At 46.3% G+C, this 25,752-nt stretch overlaps 1 protein-coding gene across 4 annotated transcripts in view; it reads left to right on the plus strand.

Annotated features, from left to right (window-relative positions):
• Nucleotides 1-2,857: 2,857 nt before the first annotated feature.
• Nucleotides 2,858-25,752, plus strand: part of VSTM2B (V-set and transmembrane domain containing 2B) — an 80,204-nt gene continuing 57,309 nt past the window's right edge. Inside the window, exons 1-4 of one of the 4 annotated variants that reach the window (XM_040329482.1) lie at nucleotides 2,858-3,349; nucleotides 4,663-5,299; nucleotides 6,830-7,011; nucleotides 19,498-19,530. In XM_040329482.1, the coding sequence (XP_040185416.1) occupies nucleotides 5,218-5,299; nucleotides 6,830-7,011; nucleotides 19,498-19,530 (297 nt within the window). In that variant the 5' untranslated portion in view covers nucleotides 2,858-3,349; nucleotides 4,663-5,217. Of the gene's footprint in view, nucleotides 3,350-3,621; nucleotides 3,641-4,662; nucleotides 5,300-6,826; nucleotides 7,012-19,497; nucleotides 19,531-25,752 lie in introns of those variants that run through there. The other 3 variants (XM_040329480.1, XM_040329481.1, XM_040329483.1) reach the window with 3 other exon arrangements.

Genomic DNA, 25,752 nt, shown 5'->3' on the forward strand with positions numbered 1-25,752 from the left:
GACCGCTGCGCAAATACGGTGTGACAAAAAGTATTGCAATAACCGCCATTTTATACTCTAGGGTGTTAGAATTTTTCTTTAGAATGTTTGGGGGTTCTAAGAATTTTTTTCTATTTCGATTTTTTCACCTTCGGTGCTAAAGGACCCTGTCCATAGGCGTGCGCACGGTGGGGGGGTCACTTTGGATTCTTTCACCTTGGGTGCTAAAGGACCATTCATAGGCATGTGCACGGTGGGGGGGGTCACTTTGGATTTTTTCACCTTGGGTGCGAAAGAACCCTGTCCATAGACGTGCACACATGGGGGGGTCACTTTGGATTTTTTCACCTTGGGTGCTAAAGGACCCTCCATAGGCTTGCACACAGGGGGGGGTCACTTTGGATTTTTTCACCTTGGGTGCGAAAGAACCCTGTCCATAGACGTGCACACATGGGGGGGTCACTTTGGATTTTTTCACCTTGGGTGCTAAAGGACCCTGTCCATAGGCGTGCACACATGGGGGGGTCACTTTGGATTTTTTCACCTTGTGTGCTAAAGGACCCTGTACATAGGCGTGCGACGTAGATTACCCCAATTTGGACCCCTGATATTTAAAGCAGGGGGTTCACCGAAAAAAAAAATTTTAACATGACATTCAGCCGAGTTGTCAGAATGACAATCGGCTGTTTTTTTTTATTTCTGTGCCGTACATACCGTATTTTCACCGGCGCTTCCGGGTATGTAAGCTGCGGGACTGGGCGTTCCTTATTGATTGACATCCTTCCGAACGGCGCATACAGCGCGTGACGAGTTCCCGAAAGAAGCCGGACTGCGAGTCGGCTCTATACGGTGCCTGCGCACTGACGTTTGGCTTCTTTCGGCAACTCATGACGCGCTGTATGCGCCGGTCGGAAGGATGTCAATCAATTAGGAACGCCCAGTCCCGCAGCTTACATACCCAGAAGCGGAAAAAATGTTTGGGTGAACGCCCGCTTTAAGCAAAGCCCCCTAATGGGGTTCCTAAAAAAAAAATTACAAAATAAATTAAAATAAAAAGAATGTTAAAAAATAATAAAAAATAAAATAATTCAAATAAAAAATACCGACACTGTCCACTCCCCTACTGACATCAATCTCTGCCCTACTTACACTGTCAGTATATTCACATGCACAGAAAACATATCTGTGTTTGAGCTTTGGGGTGCACACCCTAATGCAATAAGCTGTGCCCACCTATGACCCTGTCCCCGCACTGGTAGCAGGGCCGGCCCTATGATGGGACCGGGTGGCACCATGGGTACCAGGCAGCACTTTTAGGGGGGCAGCATACTGATGCCCACCAGCCCGTCCCGCCAGCTCCGCTACCCAAATAAAATTGATGTCCTTTTTTTCCCCACAAATAGAGCTTTCTTTTGGTGATATTTGATCACCTCTGCGGTTTTTATTTTTTGTGCTATAAATATATATATTTTTTAACTTTTTGCTATAATAAATATCCCCAAAATTTTGAAAAATAAACTATTTTCTTCAGTTTAGGCCAATATGTATTCTTCTACATATTTTTGGTACCAAAAAAAAACCACAATTACGTACATTGATTAGTTTGCGCAAAAGACATTGTGGCCGCCGGCAATTCACAGGTCCCTTTATACTCCTGGATACATGTATAGAGCCATGGCAGGTCCTTTTATACGCCTATATGCATGTATAGAGCCATGACAGGTCCTCTTTATACATCTATAGAGCCATGACAGGCCCTCGTTATACATGTATAGAGCCATGACAGGTCCTCTTTATATTCCTTTACATGTAAAGAGTCTCGACAGGTCCTCTATATACATGTATAGAGCCATAACAGGTCCTCTTTATACTCCCATACATGTATAGAGCCATGACGGGTCCTCTTTATACTCCTTTATACATGTATAGAGCAATGACAGGTCCTCTTTATACTCCTTTATACATGTATAGAGCAATGACAGGTCCTCTTTATACTCCTATACATGTATAGAGCCATGACAGGTCCTCTTTATACTCCTATACATGTATAGAGCCATGACAGGTCCTCTTTATACTCCTATATACATTTATAGAGCCATGGCAGGTCCTCTTTATATTCCTTTACATGTAAAGAGTCTCGACAGGTCCTCTATATACATGTATAGAGCCATGACAGGTCCTCTTTATACTCCTTTATACATGTATAGAGCCATGACAGGTCCTCTTTATACTCCTTTATACATGTATAGAGCCATGACAGGTCCTCTTTATACTCCTATATACATTTATAGAGCCATGGCAGGTCCTCTTTATATTCCTTTACATGTAAAGAGTCTCGACAGGTCCTCTATATACATGTATAGAGCAATGACAGGTCCTCTTTATACTTCTTATCATGTATAGAGCAATGACAGGTCCTCTTTATACTCCTTTATACATGTATAGAGCCATGACAGGTCCTGTTTAGTTATCATGATATAAAATAATGAATGTGGGGGCCTTTTGGTTGGCGTGATTTTTTTTCTGGGGGGGGGGGGGGCAGCATTTTATTCTTGGTCCCAGGCAGCACAATGTCTTGGGCCGGCACTGACTGGTAGGCATGCAAAAGCAGCCCTGGTACATTTTACGGTCCCATTTTTATGATCCAGTTTTTGTGATAAATGCAGTTTTGGGATCGCAGCCTACAGAGCCCTGTGTGATGATGCAAGAAGTGACTAGCCCAAACAGACCGTCTCAGCTTTGCAGCAACGGCCCTGATTATTTTAACATGTTGGCAGCCTTGCCTCTGAAACCCAGCAGCAAGCCAGCCTGTGAATTCTTGGTAGCAGTGCGCCCCCTATCTGCCGCAGAAAAAAGACTCTGCCTGCATCCTCCTCCAGCATCAGCATCTGTCTGTAGCATCCTCTGTGTGACTCTGCATCCACTGAGGAACCCAAAATCCGAATCCAGGGATAAGAACGGGGGGGACACCCCATGTAGGAAGCCTTTTGTATTGAGTTTAATGATCAGGCTAACTCTTCAGAGGAAACAGGTTGATCTGCTATCCCCCCCTTACCCCCCCAATACTGCTGGCTCCAGCGCCATCCAGCAAGCATGTTCCATCTCACTGCATAGGGCAGGGGAGGGGTGTAGAGGGAAAAACTGGCTACAGCGCTGACTGCTAACTTTGCAGAAAGGAGGGAAGCTGCGACTGCAAGCCACCGTCTTCCTGAAATAGAACAAATAAAAGCAGCCCTGCCAGAAGACTGGATCTGGAAGGATGCTAGCCCCGGCTCCTGTCGTCCCCTGCAAATCTTGGAGCCTCTCCTCTCCTCTCGCAGACACCAATGCAATCCTGGTCTATCTTCAGACTGCATGGCAGAGCTGAAAGGTGAGCAATCTCTTCTGTCTGCTGCTGACACACTTCTAAGGGTACCTGTGCCCCCCCCCCCCCCCCACCCCCACCAAAAAAAAAAAATCCTCCATCCTCAATCCGTCCTTATCCTTGGCTTGAGCAGGCTGCAGAAAATCTCTCCTTCAAGCCCCCCGAATCAGTGCAGCAGGCTAAGGGGGGGGGGGGGGTGCAGAAATGAAGTCATAGCCTTTGCAATATGACGAGTAGACCCCTTCCCAACTTCATTATTCCACTGGGACCTAATTATCGCCTGTATTATTCGTACAGGTAGGTTACCACGTAGAACTTTCACCTATTATTATTTATTTTTATTATTTTTTTGCAAGCTTAATTTGCAACCTAGGAGGCTATGGGCAGCATACAGGTTGCTTGTGCAATAAAATCACCCCCCCCCCCCTCCTCCCAAAAAAAAATGAAATCACGTAGGAGTTACCGTCGCAGCTTTGCTATTGCATAATTCAGCTAGAATGTAAAGAGAGGAGCTTATTTATGTTGCATCTCATTATTTTTTTTAAGGGGGCTTTTGCTTTGGTAAGAGTCCCCCCCCCCCTCTTTCCCTCGTCAAAGGGTTAAGCTCAACGAGCCAATGATTTTTATTTAGGTGCAATCGCTTTTGAATGACACGGGGCGATGTGCTTTTGTTGCCTCCTGACAAAGCCAATAGTTGGGTTTCGACTCAATAAGAAAGGTTTTTTATTTTTTTATTTTTTATTCCCCCCATTGTTGCCTCAAATGCATTCAACCCCTGTGCATTGATTTAGTAGAGGAGCCCCAAGGCAGCTAAAGGCTTCCACAATAGTCTCTATATTGCCCCCCCCCCCTCTTAAAAAAAGAGAGAGGGGGGTTGTGGATTGACCTGCATTATACCATCTTCAAACCAAGAGGTGGATGGTGGGGATCTTGTTAAAGTCTGGCCCTGCAGGGGTTAAACATACGTGCCCTCTCAATCCCTCCCCCCCCCCTCCTCCTCCTTCTCCCAGTGAAGTGGGGGACCGAGAAGACACATGAACTGGGCACAGATGAGCATTTTTTTTTTCCCTGTTTCTTTTTCTTGGCTCGTAAAGTGGAGGCTCGTTTTAAGCTCACTTTGATTATTTTTAAGAAAGAAGCCCCAATGACTTGTAGATCATCGGTTGGTAGGGGAAGGGGGGGGGAGAGATCTATCTTTTCCAAGCCGGATGAAATCCTGATGTCTTTTCTTTAGGTTGATCATCTTATGTGGATTTATATATATTTTTTATTTTTTGTGGATTGAAAAAAACAAAAAAAATACTTTGGTTTGATTTCAGATCTGTCCATTTTCTCGCTCGGGACCCAAGCAGGAGAAGGTGTAGAAGGGTATTTCGGATAAACCAAAAAAATCACGAGGAAAGATCCTGGTCAAAAAAAAATAAAAAAACAGCAAGAGATCGACTGATTCACTGATGTGGAGTGACATGAAGCCCGCTTGTTGACTCAGTAGGTCTTCTGTACTGCAAGGCTCAATCTTGAAATGGGTTTTTCGATGGTGCATCTTGTCCTTATGGCTTTTGGATAGCCAAAAAAAAAAAAAAAACTAGAAATTTGGAGATTTTAGAATTGGGTTCTTGCTCTGGGATCCCATGCTGATCTAGAAGAAGACCCTACCAGCTTCAATGTGGATGTTATAACTGGTTTTTCGAGAAAAAAAAAGGGGATCACATTGGGGGTGATCTGCATTTTGGTAAAGGGGGGAAATATTACCTTTACCTCTATCTGCATTTTCTCCACCTTGACCATGGGATTGAAATTCTCCTAGTTGGCTCGTTGGAATTCACCTGTGAAATTCGTCTATTTTTTTTATTATTTTTTTGCCATAAACTGACATGTATGAGATGGAAAAACAAGGTTTATTTAGTGCCCTTTGTTACTTGATGCTGAATTCCCCTCTTCTATTTAGTGTACACGGTAAGTACCAACACTACGTTGTCTAATATAGACCTTTACAAGACGTTCCAGCCAGTCTGATGTAAATGTGCCCCCTAGATTTCCCAACACTACGTTGTCTAATATAGACCTTTACAAGACGTTCCAGCCAGTCTGATGTAAATGTGCCCCCCTAGATTTCCCAACACTACGTTGTCTAATATAGACCTTTACGAGACGTTCCAGCCAGTCTGATGTAAATGTGCCCCCTAGATTTCCCAACAGTACGTTGTCTAATATAGACCTTAACGAGACGTTCCAGCCAGTCTGATGTAAATGTGCCCCCCCCTAGATTTCCCAACACTACGTTGTCTAATATAGACCTTAAGAGACGTTCCAGCCAGTCTGATGTAAATGTGCCCCCTAGATTTCCCAACAGTACGTTGTCTAATATAGACCTTAACGAGACGTTCCAGCCAGTCTGATGTAAATGTGCCCCCTAGATTTCCCAACACTATGTTGTCTAATATAGACCTTAACGAGACGTTCCAGCCAGTCTGATGTAAATGTGTCCCCCAGATTTCCCAACACTACGTTGTCTATTATAGACCTTAACGAGACGTTCCAGCCAGTCTGATGTAAATGTGCCCCCCTAGATTTCCCAACACTACGTTGTCTAACGAGACGTTCCAGCCAGTCTGATGTAAATGTGTCCCCCAGATTTCCCAACACTACGTTGTCTATTATAGACCTTAAGAGACGTTCCAGCAGATATCCCCTGTTCCTTTGTTGGGTCCTGCAGCATTTGTAGGGGCATTTCGGCATTACAGGTGCAGATTTTAATCTCTCTCACTTTGCATTAGGAAGAAAAAATTAGAATTTCAAATGAGAGTTTTGAGCAACGTAGAGAACAATATAACATCTGCACAGGAAGCGTGCGGTAAAAATCTGCTTGAAATGTATACATGAGCATTTGAGCATCGGTTATATTCCAAAGATGATAGATGGAGAAGGAGAGAGATGGGTACTGGTAGAATATTTGGGATTTGAAGGGAGGTTCCTTAGGCAGACAAGCACAGTTTTGGGGATATATCTGCGTTTTAATGCTTGCTTGCACATACAGACGGGGGTTGTATACTTAGATTGGTGTGTTTAAAACAAATGGTGCAATGTGCCCATGACAGAGAAGGCAGGACCATGTTGGTGGAGGCACCTTCATAGTGGTATGTGGCTTCCAATTGTGTAGGCAATGGAGACTTTTTGCTCTAAAAAGTGGTTTTGAAATGAGATCCTTATGGCAAGCTGGCAGCAATGGAAATGGGGAACCCAATTTCAGGACTTTATGAGGTCTTAGAATTAAGAAAGGGGGTGTTTGCTCCTATCTTCTGTGGACCAGTGGAGTGGGATGCTACACAGTATTTCTTGACTTTTTAATCCACTAGAGTCTAATTTAACCAAACGCTGCAGACCCAGGGGTAAAACCTGATCAGATTAAGGCAGAGCGGTCTAATATTGTCTATTAATCTGTGCTGTTAACCACCACCATGTAATTCTATCTCCCACTCTCAGCAGCGTTTACTGAAGTCCCCAAAGATGTGACAGTGAGGGAGGGAGAGGATATAGAGATGCCTTGTGCTTTTCGGGCCAGAGGATCCACGTCTTTTTCTTTGGAGATCCAATGGTGGTACATCAGAGAGGTGACCAGGGAGACAACCTTGGAACTAGCTATGACCGCCCCCGGGAGCAGAAGCAAGGTAATGATTACTGTGTGTACCATGCAACGTTATGCCATGTACAGTGAGATGCTTGATTGACAGGCGCCCCTGCATTCTACCGGCTGCTCATGGCCACTGTTGCACACAGCCAATAGGAATTGAGTTCAAACTTAGCAATGAGTCACCAGCAGACATCAGGACACAATCAAAGGGTTTTAGTCCTCCCACAATTGAGGGAGAGGGGGGGGGGGTGCATTAAATCTCCCCATAAATTGAGACTCTAATAAGGTCATGTAAAGAGCAGTGGTGCCAAAGACAGTAAACCACAAACCAATAGGGTTTCAGCTTTCACCGGTAAGGACCACAAAGCTGATTGTTGATTGGTGGCTATGGGTTATCCCAATTTGAACAATTTTGGTTCTCCTGGAGTGGAGGGAGGAGGTTGCATTAAACCTCCCTAGAGGACCATGCAAAGGATTAGTGGTTGATGTACCAAAGACAGCATTTCCAGAGCAGCCAATGGGGTTTCAGCTTTCACCAAATAGGGCCACAATACAAATTGTTGATTGGCTGCCATGAGCTGTAACTACAAATAGTGGTGGGCAACAGTAATCACAATCAAAATATTTTAGTCCTCCTGGAAAGGAGGGGCAGGGTTGCCTTAAAACCCCCCTATAAATTGAAGTTCAGACCATGCAAAGAGCTATAATGGTGTACCAAAGACTGTATGTAATCCCAGAGCAGCCAATGGGATTTCGGCTTTTGCCAGTTAGAGCCGAGAAGCTAATTGTTGATTGGTTTCTATAGGCAGTTTTGGATATTGCTTTACCTTAATAGACGATTTGTGTCCAAAAACCAATAGAATGCAGTATCCCTCAGCAACCAATCAGATTTGAGTTTTCATTAGCTCACATTAGCTGGATCAGGCAAACAGGAATGGTAATGTGGTGTGCAGAGTGAGCTTGGGCAACCAATTAGAATGTTGGATCGCTGAGGAGTTAATTGTGACTGGTTGGCTGGTTGGTTAGTTGGTTGGGTGGCTGGTGGGGGTTTCAGCATGCTACATGTTATTCTTAAGTTAAATAAGAATACTCACTGTATGTCCTCTATATCCCCCCCCCCATTCCTAAAATCTAACGCAATTCCAGAAATTCTCCCCCCCCCCCCCACACTTCCCCAGGCCAGCCTCCCAGTTTTACAATTAGCTATTTAAATAGAAGTAAATAGATATTGACAAGCAGGATTACTAAGCTCAATGGATGCCAGGCAGGGCAGCCGCGTGAGCATGATGGCTTTCCTCTACCCCCCCCCCCCCCCGGCTGCCAAAATCCATCGCACAGGATGAGTCGCACCGCTGAGCTTCCCTCGCTGTAAATGGACAATTTGCTATTTTGGAGATGGAAGTCAATTGACCCCTTTTTAATACGGGACAGTACTCCGCCACAGCAATAATTCAAGTTTATGTAATTTGGCTCGTCTTACCAGAAGGATCAGCTGGCCAAGTGATTTCAGCAGCTGCTGCTGAATATATATATATATATATATATATATATATATATATATATATATATATATATATATATATATATATTTATATTTATATATATATATATATATGTTATTATGCCTACTACACATATTGCTATATTCTACATTACATGATTTTTTGGTGTTATTCTTGGAATACAGTGGTGGCCTGCTGTCAGTTCCATAATAATCCCCTGAACATTATCTTGCCAGGAGAGAGTGAATGGACTAATTAATATACATGTTAATATGAAGTTTGAAATATGTTCCCCAGGCTTCCTCACTCCTAATGAACATTCTGATCCATCTCTGTCATACCACGGGCACAGCCACAAATCTTCTCACTGCCTATTCATTCTTCCTTCCCTGCTGGTTCTACGTTTCCTGTCTGCCCTCCCCGTCTCACTCTTCTTCTATTTCTGCCCCTCATTATAATCCCCCCCATTATCCCCCCCCATCACCCCCATCTTCCTACCCTTCAACACACACTACACACACACACACAATTTGTCTCTCATCCGTCCTCCTAGACCCCCTTCTCTTTTTGTCCCCCTCTACTTTTCTCTCTTTTTGCCCTCCCCCTCTATTTGACTCTTCCCCCATTTTTTTTATTACCCCCCTTTCCTGCCCCCCATATTCACTATTCTCTATCCCCCATTCCTTTATCTCTCTTTCCTAACCCTCATTTCCTACCCCCTCCCCTCCTTCCTCTTACTCCCTATTTTCTGTTTCTTTTTTCCCCTCCTTCTCCTCCATCCCTCTCTTCTCCTCTAGGTTTCTCCTTTTCTCTCACACCCTTCCTCTATCTCCCTTTCATTTCCATCTATCCCCCCTTTCTGTGTCTTAGTCCCCCTCTTTTCTATTCTATGTCCCTCTCCCTCCCTTTCCTTCTTCCCTCTTTACTCTTTTATTCTACTCCCTTCATCCCACTCTTCTCCATGTCTCTCTCCCTCTTCTTCCCTCTTTACTCTTTTATTCTACTCCCTTCATCCCACTCTTCTCCATGTCTCTCTCCCTCTTCTTCCCTCTTTCTCTCTACCCCCTCTGTCCCTCTCTTCTTCTTTATGTCTCTCTCTCTCCTTCCCTTTCCTTCTTCCCCCTTTACCCTTTCATTCTCCTGCCTCGATCCCTCTGTTCTTCTCCATGTTTCTCCCTCCTTACCTCTCCTTCTTCAATCTTTCACTCTCCCCCCTCCACCTCCTCCATCCCCCTCTTTTCCTCCATGTCTCTCTCCCACCCTCTTCTTCCCTTTTTCTCTCTACCCCCTGCATCCCTCTCTTATCCGTTATGTCTCTCTCCCTCCCTCTCCTTCTTTCTTGTTTTTCCTTCTTTATTATTTCATTCTCGCCCTCTTCTCCTTTATGACTCTCCCTCTCTCTACTTCTCCTTTTTTTCTTTAATTCTCTCCCCTCAACTTCTCTTTTCTCCTCTATGTCCCCCTCCCTCTAATAAGTGTCCCCCCCCCCTTTTCTCTTTTACTTTCCCCCGTTTCCCTCCTCCATCCTTCTCATTTCCCCTATGTCTCTATCCCTCCCCCTCCTCTTTCCCTCTTTTATTCCACCCCCCTCAACAACTCCTCATTTGTTTTTCCTCTATCTTTCCCCCTGCTTTCTAACCTACCCTCTATTTTCTCCTTCTCCATCTCTCCTCTTCTCTTCTATATCTATCCTCCTCTCTCTCTCTCTTCCCTATTTTCTCATTCTCTGTCTCTCCTATTCGCTTCTATACCTATCCTCCTCTCTCTCTCTTCCCTCTTTTCTATTTTGTTCTCCCCCATCCACCTTTTCCATCCCCCTCATCTCCATCCATCTCCACCACGTATCTCTCCTTCCTTCTCCCTTTTCTCTTTCTTTCCTCTCTCCCCTTCTATCCCTCTTTTCCTCTATGTCTCTCCTCCTCTCCCTCCTTCTCTTTTTTTCCCTCTTTTCTCTTTCATTCTCCACCTCCATCCCTCTCTTTTCCTCTATGTCTCTCATCCTCCTTCTCTTATTTCTCTTTCATTCTCTCCCCTCCATCTCTCTCATCTTCACCATCTCCTCTATGTCTCTCCTCCTCTCCTTCCCACATTAGTCTTTTATTCTCTCCGTTCCACCCCTCCCATCTCCACCATGTCTCTTTCCCTACTCCCCCCCCCCCTTTCAATCCCTCTCTTTTCCTCTGTCTCTCCTCCTCTCCTTCCCACATTACTCTTTTATTCTCTCCGTTCTACCCCTCCCATCTCCACCATGTCTCTTTCCTTCCCCCCCCCCCTTTTCAACCCCTCTCTTTTCCTCTGTCTCTCCTCCTCTCCTTCCATTATTTCTTTTTCATTCTCTCCCCTCTCATCTCCTCCACCTTCTCCATCCCTCTCATTTCCTCTGTGTATCCCTCCCTCCTCCTTTTCCCCTCTTTTCTCATTCATTCTCCCCCTTCCATCCTTCTCTTTTCCTCTATGTCTCTCGTCCTCTTCTTCCCTTATTTCTCTCCCTTCCATCCCTCTCATCTCCATCCATCTCCGCCATGTATCTCTCCCTCCTTCTCCCTTCTCTCTTTCTTTCCCCCCTCCCTCCCCCTTTTCTCCTTCTCCTTTCCTCTATGTCTCTCCTCCTCTCTTTCCATTATTTATTTTTCATTCTGTCCCCCCATCTCCTCCACCCCTCTCATTTCCTCTATCTCCTCTGTGTCTCTCTCTCTCCTTCTCCTTTTTCCCTCTTTTCTCTTTCATTCTCCCCTCTCCATCCCTCTCTTTTCCGCTATGTCTCTCATCCTCTTCTTCCCTTATTTCTCTTTCGTTCTCTCCCCTCTGTCCCCCCATCTCCTCCACCCCTCTCATTTCCTCTATCTCCTCTGTGTCTCTCTCCCTCCCTTCTCTTTCATTCTCCCCCCTCCATCCCTCTCTTTTCCTCTATGTCTCTCATCCTCCTTCTCTTATTTCTCTTTCATTCTCTCCCCTCCATCTCTCTCATCTTCACCATCTCCTCCTCTCCTTCCCACATTAGTCTTTTATTCTCTCCCTTCCACCCCTCCCATCTCCACCATGTCTCTTTCCCTACTCCCCCCCCCCTCTTTTCAACCCCTCTCTTTTCCTCTGTCTCTCCTCCTCTCCTTCCCACATTACTCTTTTATTCTCTCCGTTCCACCCCTCCCATCTCCACCATGTCTCTTTCCTTCCCCCCCCCCCTTTTCAACCCCTCTCTTTTCCTCTATGTCTCTCCTCCTCTCCTTCCATTATTTCTTGTTCATTCTCTCCCCTCTCATCTCCTCCACCTTCTCCATCCCTCTCATTTCCTCTGTGTATCTCTTTCTCCTCCTTTTCCCCTCTTTTCTAATTCATTCTCCCCCTTCCATCCCTCTCTTTTCCTCTATGTCTCTCGTCCTATTCTTCCCTTATTTCTCTCCCTTCCATCCCTCTCATCTCCATCCATCTCCACCATGTATCTCTCCCTCCTTCTCCCTTCTCTCTTTCTTTCCCCCCTCCCTCCCCCTTTTATTCTCTATCTCCTCTGTGTCTCTCTCCCTCCTTCTCCGTTTTCCCTCCTTTCTCTTTCATTCTTCCCCCTCCATCCCTCTCTTTTCCTCTATGTCTCTCCCCCTCTCTTTCCATTATTTATTTTTCATTCTGTCCCCCCATCTCCTCCACCCCTCTCATTTCCTCTATCTCCTCTGTGTGTGTCTCTCTCTCCTTCTCCTTTTCCCCTCCTGTCTCTTTCATTCTCCCCCCTCCATCGCTCTCTTTTCCTCTATGTCTCTCATCCTCTTCTTCCCTTATTTCTCTTTTGTTCTCTCCCCTCCATCCCTCTCATTTCCACCATCTCCTCTGTGTCTCTCCTCTCCTTCCCTCATTTCTCTTTCGTTCTCTCCCCTCTGTCTCCTCCATCCCTCTCTTCTCCTCCACATCTCTCTCCTCTCTCTCTCTTTTGCTCTCCTCCTCACCCCCTCCTCTTCTCTCTCCATGTCTTTCAATGGTTTTCTCATTCACATTTCTTTCCTCCCTTGTAGATTGTAAGCTCTTGACGTTATTATTATTATTATTTTTTTTATTATTATTATAGTTCTCGTTAATGCATTTCCACATCCTGTAGACACATTCCACATTTTCTCCAGCACTGTAGAATCTTCCAGCTCTCCGGTGCTCTATTGACGCTCTCATTTCTCCGTACCTTTGTCACCCACACAATCGCAATCTTTATTAAGAGAGCCTAGCGCGAGTCTGAGCCAACGTCTGCCCCTCTCCTGAACCAGACGCTGTGCTCAGGATGGATGGAACCAGAGGACAATATCAAGGAAAGGTGAAGCACTTTTCCTTCTTGGAGAACAAACTCATATACAATTTTTTGAGCTGTGTGGGCGGACGGCTTGAAGACGGTGCGGCTGTGCGCTGATATTTATTCCCGCTACTTGTATGTGTAAACACCTCTCTGGCAGACGTGCACCCTGGGATGCGGAGCTCGATTCGCTCTTTCAATATGGTGATTACTGTTATGACAAGTTGGCCCATTTATGCGTTTGAGGCTTTCTTGAGGCACGCCATAGGCTTAACATATATGTCTTGTTTCCTGTCCCACTCTGGCACTGGGCAGCCTTGTTATAGCACCCTGTGGCCCGGTGACTACAAAGCACTAGAAGTCCAAGCCGCTGGTTAAAGCTGAACTCCAGGCGATAGAATTTAACACAGCTCTATAGTCATTATTACAAAATAAATTGGTGTTTGCGTCACGGTGGCGTCACTCACATCTGTTGTATGTCTTACCACCCGAAAGGGTCAGTTCAGACTGGCATCTTTGCGTCATGCTTGTTTGAATTCACCTTGTTTCTTTGGGTAGGCAATAGATCTGCAAATTGTGTCCATTACAGTTAATGGGACAGTGCCAACCATGGCTATGGTGGTTGCGGCATGGTATTTCATTGTAAAATCCCCCCCTTTGTATCGAAAGATGAAATGCCCTCTCATTGGTTCTAAATTGCAAAATGAAAAGTGATCCAATGGGACTATGCCACAACCACTTGCCAACCATAGCTATGGTGGCAGAAGAACAGTATTTCAATGTAAAATCCCCCCTCTGGATCGAAAGACAGGCATTCATGGAGGTGGCAGTATTTCCCCCTTGAATACCCTCTCATTAGTTCTAAACCACGATCTGAAAAGCAATCCAAAGGGACAATGCCACAACTACATGTCAACCATGGCTATGGTGGTTGCAGCATGGTAGTCAAATGTAAAATCTCCCTCTGGATCAAAACACAGGCATTCAAGGAGGCAGCAGTATTGCCCTCTAAGTGCCCTCACACCAGTTCTAAACCGCAATCTAAAAAACGATCCAATGGGATCATGCCACAACAACGTGCCAACCACAGCTATGGTGGTTATGGCATAGTATTTCAATGTAAATTCCCCTTCGGATTGAAAAACAGGCATTCATGGAGGTGACAGTATTGCCCCCTGAATGCCCTCACACCAGTTCTAAACCGCAATTTGAAAAGCAATCCAATGGGACCAGGCCACAACCAGGTGCTAACCACAACTATGAAGGTTGCAATGGTGGTCAAATTAATTTCTAAACCTTGATCTGAAAAGCAATCCGCTGGTTAAAGCTGAACTCCAGGTGGATGCAAGCGATACAATTTAACACAGCTCTATAGTCATTATTACATCATTCAGAGCAAGCCGTGTAAGGCTAAGTTCACATAGGCCGTGGTAAAAAAAAAAAATTGGTGTTTGCTTCACGGTGGCGTCACTCACATATGTTGTATGTCTTAACAGCCGAAAGGGGCAGTTCAGACTGGCATCTTCGTGTCATGCTTGTTTTAATTCACCTTGTTTCTTTGGGTAGGCAATAGATCTGCAAATTGTGTCCATTACAGTTAATGGGACAGTGCCAACCATGGCTATGGTGGTTGCGGCATGGTATTTCATTGTAAAATCCCCCCGTTGTATCGAAAGATGGGCATTCATGGAGGTGGCAATATTGCCCCCTTAAATGCCCTCTCACCGGTTCTAAATGGCAAAATGAAAAGCGATCCAATGGGACCGTGCCACAACCACGTGCCAACCATAACTATGGTGGTAGTGGCTCAGTATTTCAACGTAAAATCCCCCCTCTGGATCGAAAGATGGGCATTTATGGAGGTGGCAGTATTGCCCCCTTAAATGCCCTCTCATTGGTTCTAAATGGAAAAATGAAAAGTGATCCAATGGGACTATGCCACAACCATTTGCCAACCATAGCTATGGTGGCAGAAGAACAGTATTTCAATGTAAAATCCCCCCTTTGTATCGAAAGACAGGCATTCATGGAGGTGGCAGTATTTCCCCCTTGAATACCCTCCCATCAGTTCTAAACCACGATCTGAAAATAAATCCAAAGGGACCATGCCACAACTACATGTCAACCATGGCTATGGTGGTTGCAGCATGGTAGTCAAATGTAAAATCTCCCTCTGGATCAAAACACAGGCATTCAAGGAGGCAGCAGTATTGCCCTCTAAGTGCCCTCACACCAGTTCTAAACCGCAATCTAAAAAGCGATCCAATGGGATCATGCCACAACAACGTGCCAACCATAGCTATGGTGGCAGCGTCACAGTATTTCAATGTAAAATCCCCCCTCTGGTTAGAAAAATGGGCATTCATGGAGGTGGCACTATTGCTCCCTTAAATGCCCTCTCACCAGTTCTAAAGGGCAAAATGAAAAATGATCCAATGGGACCATGCTACAACCACGTGCCAACCATAGCTATGGTGGTAGTGGCACAGTATTTCAATTTCAAATCCCCCCTCTGGATCCAAAGACAGGCACTCATGGAGGTGACATTACCCCCCCCCCCCCCCCCCCCCGAATGCCCTATCACCAGTTCTAAACCGCGATCTGAAAAGCAATCCAAAGGGACCATGCCACAACTACATGCCAACCATGGCTATGGTGATTGCAGCATAGGGTCACGAGGAGGGGGGGGGGGGGAGCGGGGAGCCGGACCCATGGATTTAACATTTTTTTTTTCTTCAAAAAAAAATAAAAAAAGAAGCACATGATCAGAGACTGGTAATTGGTTTAAAAAAGGGTGGGCTCTGGGCCCACCTACTTCTGTGATAATAGCAAATACAGTTTGTCTATTGTCTTCCTGCTTCTTCTCAGGAAGTGGGTCTTAAGATCCGGAAGGAGAAGCGACTGTCCGGTCTCCAGAACATTCTCTGCTCCGGTGACTGATCAGGCTCGTTATCCCCCCCCCCCCCCCATCACCTGGCCCGAGCCAGCTTCTTCTATCTGGGCACCGGGGTTCCAATGCTTCTCCTGCGTGGGGATCCTCCGAAGCTGGGAGCCCCTGGACCAGGCTGATACAGGCACCATGGCGCAAATACTTCCCTAAGGCCTAGTACACACGAGAGGATTTATCCGCGGAAACCGGACGGTTTCCCCGGATAAATCCTCTCGAGGATTTCCGAGGATTTTGATCCGATGGAGTGTACTCACCATCGGATCGAAATCCGCGCCGAAATCCCATCGCGATGATGACGCGGCGACGTGCGCGATGCTGTCATATAAGGAATTCCACGCATGCGTCGAATCATTACGACGCATGCGGGGGATCCATTCGGACGGATTGATCCGGTGAGTCTGTACAGACCAGCGGATCAATCCGTTGGGATGGATTCAAGCGGATAGATTTTAAAGCATGTCTTAAAATTTTTATCCGCTGGAAATCCATCCCAGGGGATAAAAATCCGCGGAAACAGATCCGCTGGATTGTACACACCAGGAGATCTATCCGCTGGAGCCGGTCCGCGGATCAATTCCAGCGGATGGATCCTCTCGTGTGTACGGGCCTAAGCATTCCTTCCTCCAGGGAACCAAGCCCAGCAGCATCCCCATCCCCCAGCAACTGATTGGACCCTGGGCAAAACATTTCCACCTGCTCTGAGACATACAATAAATATCAGCTAGACTTAAAATCAGTTTACTGTATCAGATCAGGCAGTGATTGCGATTGGTTGCTAGAGGTTACAGCATATCATTACCACTTACTGACTGGTTGCTAGAGGTTACAGCACACATTACGGCACACTGATTAGTTACTAGAGGTTACAGCACATGGTTTCTTCTTGTTGATTGGTTGCTAGGGATTACTGTACAGGAATACTGCTCACTGGTTGGTTGCTTGAGGTTACAGCACATCATCTTTTTACTGCGAAGGGGCGTGATATACATATGAATGCTGCCTTTATTTACATATGAATGCCGCCGGCCTCAGCTATTTACATATGAATCCCAACACTATTTACAAATGAATGATGGTTATTTACATGTAAACACAGAGTCTGCGGGTGAGTCACCTGTACACAACAATAGGGCAGAGCTGGGCAGCATTAGTAGCAGAACTTCACACTGAGATATCAGGACACAGCACATGACTAAAACCTTCATGGGGCAAGGGAATTTATACTGGGATAGTTGGCAAGTATGAGGCAGCTGCTTTAATGACAGGGCCCAGGGCAGCTGCCCCTTTTTGCCCTGCCTTAAAGATGGCCCTGCTGATGACCTATTGGGGGCTTTTAAAGTAATACACCTCACAAACTGATCCGTGACTGCTGCTCCTCTCTGCCAATCCCTTCACTAGCTTCCTCTACCCCACTGTGTAAAATTCTAAATGATAACATACATGCATACAAGGCCATTCACAACATCGCCCCAATCTACATCACCAGATGTAGATAACGCCCAAATCGTTCCCTCTGCTCCTCCCAGGACCTACCGCTCTCTAGCTCCCTTGTTACATCCTCCCATGCACGCCTTCAGGACTTCTCCAGAGCCTCTCCCATCCTCTGAAACTCCCTGCCCCAGTATGTCTGATCAGCCCCTACCCTGACCACCTTTAGGAGATCCCTGAAAACTCAATTATTCTGGGAAGCCTATCCCACACCCACCTAACAACTGTCCCAGAGCCCCCCCCCCCATCAAATCCTTTTCTGCAGCTATTACCTTTTGTACCACCACCCCCTCCCTTTAGAATGTAAGCTCTACGAGCCGCGCCCTCCTGTACCTTTTGTATTGAACTGTACTGTAATTGTGTTGTCCCCCTCTACATTGTAAAGCGCTGCGTAAACTGTTGGCGCTATATAAATCGTGTATAATAATACAAAACATTGGGGGCCAGATTCACAAAGAGATACGACGGTGTATCTACAGATACACCATCGTATCTCTGACTTACACTGGTCCTATCTATGCGCCTGATTCATAGAATCAGTTACGCATAGATAGGGCTAGATCCGACAGTGTTACACTGTGTTACACTGTCGGATCTTTTTTTCAATTTAAAAATGGCGCCAGGGGCGTTCCCGCTGATTTACGATAAATAATATGTAAATCAGCGAGATACGCAAATTCACGAACGTACGCAGACCTGACGCAGTCTTCTTACGACGTTTCCGTAGCGGTTTTCCCGTTGTATACTTACCCCTTCTTTTATCAGGCGCAGCCAATGTTAAGTATAGCCGGCGTTCCCGCGTCGAATTAGAATTTTCCTACGTCGTTTGCGTACGCCGATTCACGAACACACGCGTCGCAAGTCCCGCTCACGTCGCAACCACTGACGTCCTAGTGACGTCAGTGGGAGCAATGCACGCCGGGAAATTCCCCGGACGGCGCATGCGCATTTAAATCGGCGCGGGAACGCGCCTGATTTAAATAGTACACTCCCCTAGCCGCAGAATTTGAATTCCGTGGGGGGATTTAGGATCCGCCGTCGCAAGTTTGGAGGTAAGTGGTTTGTGAATTAGCCACTTGCCTCCTAAACTTGCGGGAGCGGATCTTAATTCACGTAGATCGAGCGGATCTATAGATCCGCTGCGCTACGTGAATCTGGCCCTGGGTATTGAAGTTTGTCTCCATTTCACGGGGCGCACCCAAACTTACGTTTTTTTACATGTTGGTTATTTTTCTTACACTGTGCAACCTTGTGTTATATATTTTCCCCCAAATTTTGTAATTTATTGCATTTGTGTGCTCTAAAATTAACTTTAGTGTATTTTTTACTAACATTTTGCATTTCCTATATCTTTGCGGTAATATCACATGACATAAAAATTTGGAACGGCCACTATTTTATTCTCTAGGGTGTCTGCTTTTATGAAATATTTAAATATATATAGGTAGATTCACACACATTGGCCTAACTTTAGGGCGGCCTAGCCTAGCCTGTTTAGGCTACACCGCGGTAAATTAGTTAGGTTAGTAGTGATTCACAATCTACTTACCTGATAATCTACGGCGGTGTAGCCTAAAACGAGCGGGCGTAAGGGCGCCTAATTCAAATTGCTTGGAGAGGGGGCGTGTTGTATGTAAATGAGGCTTGACCTCACGTTTTTTGACGTTTTTTGACACTGCGCATGCGCCGGGCGACTACATTTCCCAGTGCGCATTGCGGCTAAGTACGCCGTACGGGCCTATTGATTTCGACGTGGACGTAAACGACGTAACTCCCGATTCGCGGACGACTTACGCAAACGACGCAAGCATTTCGAACCTCGCGGCGGGAACGGCGGCCATACTTTAACATTGTTATTCCGACTCATAGGTGGAATAACTTTAGGCCGCCTAAGGCCTTACGGAAACGACGTAATTCGACTGCGGCGGGCTGGCGTACGTTCGGGAATCGGCGTATCCCCTCATTTACATAATCTACGCCGGCCGCAATGGAAGCGCCACCTAGCGGCCATCCGAAAAATTGCAAAATTACAAATTTGTTTAAGCGTATCTCTGTTTGAGCATACGCTTAAACAAACGCCGGCGTAGATTCAGAGTTAGGTCGGCTTATCTACTGATAAGCCGGCCTAACTCTTTGTGAATCTACCTAATAATGTTTTGGTGGTTTATGCAATCTTCAGGCCTAAAATGATTATTTTTTTAAACATGCAAACAAAAAAAAATAAAAAATGGAAAAAACGGCTCTGGCAGCGAAATGGTTGAAGAACAAGCTCAGCACTAAAACCACAATAATCTTCCTTTTCTCTCTTGTTTACAGCTCATCACCAATAGAGATGGGACAAAAATTAGCGTAAGTCCTTCTCAAAATCTTTTTTGTTTACCAAAACTCATTTCAGAACGTGTCTAATGCTATGCGGTGCAGCTCGCGGTGATAAATGTGGTGTGTGTGCGTGGGTGTGGGGGGGGGGGGTGATCAGCTCCAATGGCGCAGTTGACAGCTCTGCTGCTATAAAAAGGCTTTTATGCCGTGACTCGTGTGGGGACAGCCAATGGCTGCTTGGGAAGTGGTCAGCTCCTCAAGGGGTTAAAAGGGCCCATTGACCTCTCGGCCTGCCAAAGGCAATCTCAGCACAATGGTTGACAATAAAAGAAAGAGAAAGCCTATATTTAATGCTATTGGGAAAGGGTGGGGGGGGGGGGGGTCTCGGCAAAGTTGGACTTTAATGGCAGCCTTGAGCATACTAATTAGCAGGACTCTAAAATTAGCCAAGTTATTCCTATACCTGTTTTGATTTCGGCAGGGTTTTTGCTTGCCTGTGATTGGATGGTTAAAGCTGAATAACAGGTATGACTTTTCTTGCGGTAGTTGCATTGGTCAAGTTTGGTCCAGCCAAGTCGCTGTAGTAGCAGCAGCAGCTACTGCAGTGATTCTTCGCTTCCACAGGGATCGACCAGGTATGGAATAAATATCCTTACATTGGTCCAAGTGTAGATAGTCAACAATAACCATACTTGAAAGTCATCTTTAAAGTGGTCAAGGTCTTGCTATATGTACTGGGATGCAGGGATGGTGGGAATCCCTTATAATGGGCACTAGTGGCGTCACTAGGGGGTGGCTAATGGGGCTATAGCCCCGAACCTGGGGCCCATTCCCCCCCCCCGAGTCCAGGGTCGGCCCTACCGTGAGTGTCGCGGCCGCCTGTCACAGCGCTGGCACTTTCACTGAGTATGCACTTGGTGGTTCACTGACAGTTAGAGCCAGAGATCAGTGTGATAGCGATTCTCTTCCTCTGCTCTGCCCATATCATAGAGTCGGGAGGAACTTTCTCACACGAGCTCCTGAGCTGGGGAGGTGGCAGGTGAGTGCAGAAGGAAGAAACTCTGTACTACCCTAGCCTATCTTCTATATACACACTAGCCTGTCTTCTATATACCCTAGCCTTTCTGTATACACTAGCCTGTATTCTATATACACTAGCCTCTCTGTATACACTAGCCTGTCTTCAATATACCATAACCTTTCTGTATACACTAGCCTGTCTTCTATATACCATAACCTTTCTGTATACACTAGCCTTTCTGTATACACTAGCCTGTCTTCTATATACCTTAGCCTTTCTGTATACACTAGCCTGTTTTCTATATACCCTAGCCTTTCTGTATACACTAGCCTGTTTTCTATATATCCTAGCCTTTCTGTATACACTAGCCTGTCTTCTATATACCCTAGCCTTTCTGTATACACTAGCCTGTCTTCTATATACCCTAGCCTTTCTGTATACACTAGCCTGTCTTCTATATACCCTAGCCTTTCTGTATACACTAGCCTGTATTCTATATACACTAGCCTCTCTGTATACACTAGCCTGTCTTCTATATACAATAGCCTTTCTGTATACACTAGCCTGTCTTCTATATACACTAGCCTTTCTGTATACACTAGCCTGTCTTCTGTATACACTAGCCTCTCTGTATACACTAGCCTGTCTTCTATATACCCTAGCCTTTCTGTATACACTAGTCTGTCTTCAATATACCATAACCTTTCTGTATACACTAGCCTGTCTTCTATATACACTAGTCTTTCTGTATACAGTAGCCTGTCTTCTATATACCATAACCTTTCTGTATACACTAGCCTGTCTTCTATATACACTAGCCTTTCTGTATACACTAGCCTGTCTTCTTTATACCCTAGCCTTTCTGTATACACTAGCCTGTCTTCTATATATCCTAGCCTTTCTGTATACACTAGCTTGTCTTCTATATACACTAGCCTTTCTGTATACACTAGCCTGTCTTCTATATACCCTAGCATTTATGTATACACTAGCTTGTCTTCTGTATACACTAGCCTCTCTGTATACACTAGCCTACCTTCTATATACCCTAGCCTTTCTGTATACACTAGCCTGTATTCTATATACACTAGCCTCTCTGTATACACTAGCCTGTCTTCTATATACCCTAGCCTCTCTGTATACACTGGCCAGTCTTCTGTATACACTAGCCTCTCTGTATACACTAGCCTGTCTTCTATATACCCTAGCCTCTCTGTATACAGTAGCCTGTCTATATACCCTAGCCTCTCTGTATGTGACAATCTGCATCTGGTGGCAGGTGACATGACAAGCTGCATCTGGTGGCAGGTAACGTGACAAGCTCTCTGGGGACCCTGATGTAAGGGGGAGGCTGTCTGGAGACCCTGGTGTAAGGGGAAGGCTCTCTGGGGACCCTGGTGTAAGGGGAAGGCTCTCTGGGGACCCTGATGTAAGAGGGAGGCTTTATGGGGACCCTGATGTAAGGGGGAGGCTTTATGGGGACCATGATGTATGGGGGAGGCTCTCTGGGGACCCTGATGTTAGGGGGGGCTCTATGGGGACCCCAATATAAGGGGGAGGCTCTCTGGAGACCCTAAAGTAATGATAATATATCATGTAAAATATATGGGCTCTAGCCCCAGATCTTTTGTAGACCTAACAAAGCCCCTGATGGGCACAGCAGGTGTATAAACTCAGGAACTCAGTCCAGGGGTGATGGGAGTCCCTCATAATGGGGACAACAGGTGTATTGACCTTAAGGATGGTGGGAGACCAGTGTAGGGATGGTGGGACTGGAGCCCCTCATAATAGGCACATTAAGTGTGCAGACCTGGGCATTCAGCTCAGCATGAGGATGGTGAGGGCCCCTCATAATGGACTTAATAGGTGTACAGATCTGCCTGCAGGGACTGTGGGAGCCCACCACAATGGGCACAACAGGTTTGCAGATCTGGAAACTCAGCTCAAGGGATGGTGGAAGTGCCTCACAGTGGACTTAGAATGTGTAAAAACGCACAAACCAAATGTAGGGATGGTGGGAACACCTTATAATGGACACAGCAGGTATACAGACCTTGGAACTCAGCTCAGGAATGGTGGAAACCTCTCAAAATAGGCACAGCCGGTGTACAGACTCTGGAACTCAGCTCAGGAATTGTGGGAACCTCTCATAATCGGCACAGCAGGTGTACAGACCAAGAAACACAGCACAGGAATGGTGGGGACCCTCAAAATGGGCACAGCAGTTGTACAGACCTGGGAACTCAGCACAGGGATGGTGGGAACCCTCAAAATGGGCACAGCGGATGTACAGACCTGGGAACTCGGCACAGGGATGGTGGGAACCTCTCATAATGGGCACAGCAGGTGTATAGACCCAGGAACTCAGCACAGGGATGGTGGGAGCTCCCATAAAAGGCACAGCGGGTGTACAGACCCAGGAACTCGGCACAGGGATGGTGGGAACCCTCATAATGGGCACAGCAGGTGTACAGACCCAGGAACTCAGCACAGGGATGGTGGGAACCCCTCATAATGGGCACAGCGGGTGTACAGACCCAGGAACTCAGCACAGGGATGGTGGGAACCCCTCATAATGGGCACATCGGGTGTACAGACCCAGGAACTCAGCACAGGGATGGTGGGAGCTCCCATAAAAGGCACAGCGGGTGTACAGACCCAGAAACTCAGCACAGGGATGGTGGGAACCCTCATAATTGGCACAGCGGGTGTACAGACTCTGGAACTCGGCACACAAATATAGTCTCTGAGAGATAGAAGGAAATGGCCTTTCCCGCTCAGCGGGGCAATAACAGTTTTGGGTGGACTGACCCTTTAATGGAGCCGGCATTGTCTGGTGGGGATTTATAGCCGGGCTGTGCGCCGGTTGGAGCAGCTCCTGTGTGTGTTGCAATATTGCAGTGAACATTCTTGCTGCAATGGACAGAGAGGTAATAAAGCACCGGGACTCACCATAAATCCTTCAGTCCATCTTCCTCATGTGTGAAATGAAGGATCTCTGCGCTCCGGTGAATTTTTTATTTTTTTTTTGGCTGGAGATTGTTGAGCAATAAAACAAGAAAAGGAGAAAAAGGCCGTTTTTATCCTGAAGGCGGAACAGTGCAGGTGAATGCGAGAAGCGTGTCTGGCAGGCCGTTCAGCTGCATTACATCTTGTACTTCCTTCTCTGGCTTTCAGCTCCGTGGTAAAGAGGATGATTTTTTTTGTTTTTTTGTTTTTGTCGCAGAAACTACACAGTCCTATAAATCCTGTTGCCTGTGTAGCTCTTGGTGTTCACAAATGTCTAAAGCAGCCTCTCACCTTACTTACTACAAAGTTGCAATGTATAGTTTGATCACTTGGGAGCGGAGGAGACTGAGGAAATGCTGCCTCTTGCCTGCAGCAGACTGATGACACCATTTAGCTGGTTGCCGACCAGCCGCCGTCGTTTTACGGCGGCAGGTCGGCTCCCCTGCGCAAGAGCACGTAATATATTGTCGGCTCTCGCGCAGGCCACTCCCGTGCGCATATCCGGCGGGCGCGATCGTCGCCGGGCACACGCAATCGCTCGTTATAGAGCGAGGACCGGGAGCTCGTTATAGAGCGAGGACCGGGAGCTGTGTGTGTAAACACACAGCTCCGGTAACCCCCCTCCTGATGTAAACACACTGGGCCAGATTCACGTAGAATCGTGGCGGCGTAACATATCCTAGATACGTTACACTGCCGCAATTTTTCTTTGCAAGTGCCTGATTCACCAAGCACTTGCGATGAAAACTACGCCCGCGGCCTCCGGCGCAAGGCGGGCCAATTCAAATGGGCGTGTGCCATTTAAATTAGGCGCGCTCCCGCGGCGGACCTACTGCGCATGCTCCGTTTCATAACTCCAGCCGTGCTTTGCGCGCCGTGACGTCATTTTTTTGAACGGCGACGCGCGTAGCGTACTTCCGTATTCCCGGACGGCTTACGCAAACAACGTTAAATTTTGAATTTCGACGCGGGAACGACGGCCATACTTTAGACAGCAATACACTTGCTGACTAAATTTAGGGCACCAAAAAAAACGACTAACTTTGCGACGGGAAACTTGACTACGGACGACGTAGCGAACACGAAAAACCGTTGTGGATCCGCCGTAACTCCTAATTTGCATACCCGACGCTGGTTTACGACGCAAACTCCCCCCAGCGGCGGCTGCGGTACTGCATCCTAAGATCCGACAGTGTAAAACAATTACACATTTGTAAATCTGGCCCATAGCTCCCGGTCCTGTCAGGGAGAGAAATGCTGATCTTCTGTTCATACAATGTATGAACAGCGATCCGTCATTTCTCCTAGTGAGGCCACTCCCCCCTACAGTTAGAACACACCCAGGGAACATACTTAACCCCTTCCCCGCCCCCAAGTGTTAACCCCTTCACTGCCAGTGGCATTTTTATAGTAATCCAATGCATTTTTATAGCACTGATCGCTATAAAAATGCCAATGGTCCCAAAAATGTGTCAAAAGTGTCCGAAGGGTCCGCCATAATGTCGCAGTACCGAAAAAAATCGCTGATCGCCGCCATTACTAGTAAAAAAAAAATATTAATAAAAATGCCATAAAAATACCCCCTATTTTGTAAACGCTATGGCCCAGATCCACAAAGATCTGCCTATCTTTAGGCAGGCGTAGCGTATCTCAGATATAATACGCCGCCGTAACTTAGAGCGTATTTTCCGTATCCAGAAAGAATTTGCGCCGTAAGTTACGGCGGCGTAGTGTAAATGTGTCGGCATAAGGGCGCGGAATTCAAATGGCTAAGATGTGGGCGTGTTTTATGTTACTAATACATCTTGACCCCACGTAAATGACGTTTTTTTGGAACGGCGCATGCGCCTTCTGTGGGGGTATCCCAATGCACATGCTCGAAATGATGTCGCAAATAGTCAATGCTTTCGACATGAACGTAATTTACGCAAAGCCCTATTCGCGAATGTTTTATGCAAACGACGTAAACGACAGAAAATTTGATGCTGTCCCAACGTCCATACTTAACATTGTGTACGCCTCATAGACCCAGGGGTAACGTTACGGCGGAAAAAGCCTTACGTAAATGACGTAAAAAAATGTGCCGGGTGGACGTACGTTTGAGAATCGGCGTATCTACCTAATTTGCATATTCCTTGCGTAAATCTACGAAAGCGCCACCTAGCGATCAGCGTAAATATGCACCTAAGATCCGACGGCGTACTAAGACGTACGTCAGTCGG

This window comes from Rana temporaria, chromosome 11 (genome assembly GCF_905171775.1).
Source record: "Rana temporaria chromosome 11, aRanTem1.1, whole genome shotgun sequence".
Lineage (NCBI taxonomy): Eukaryota > Metazoa > Chordata > Amphibia > Anura > Ranidae > Rana > Rana temporaria.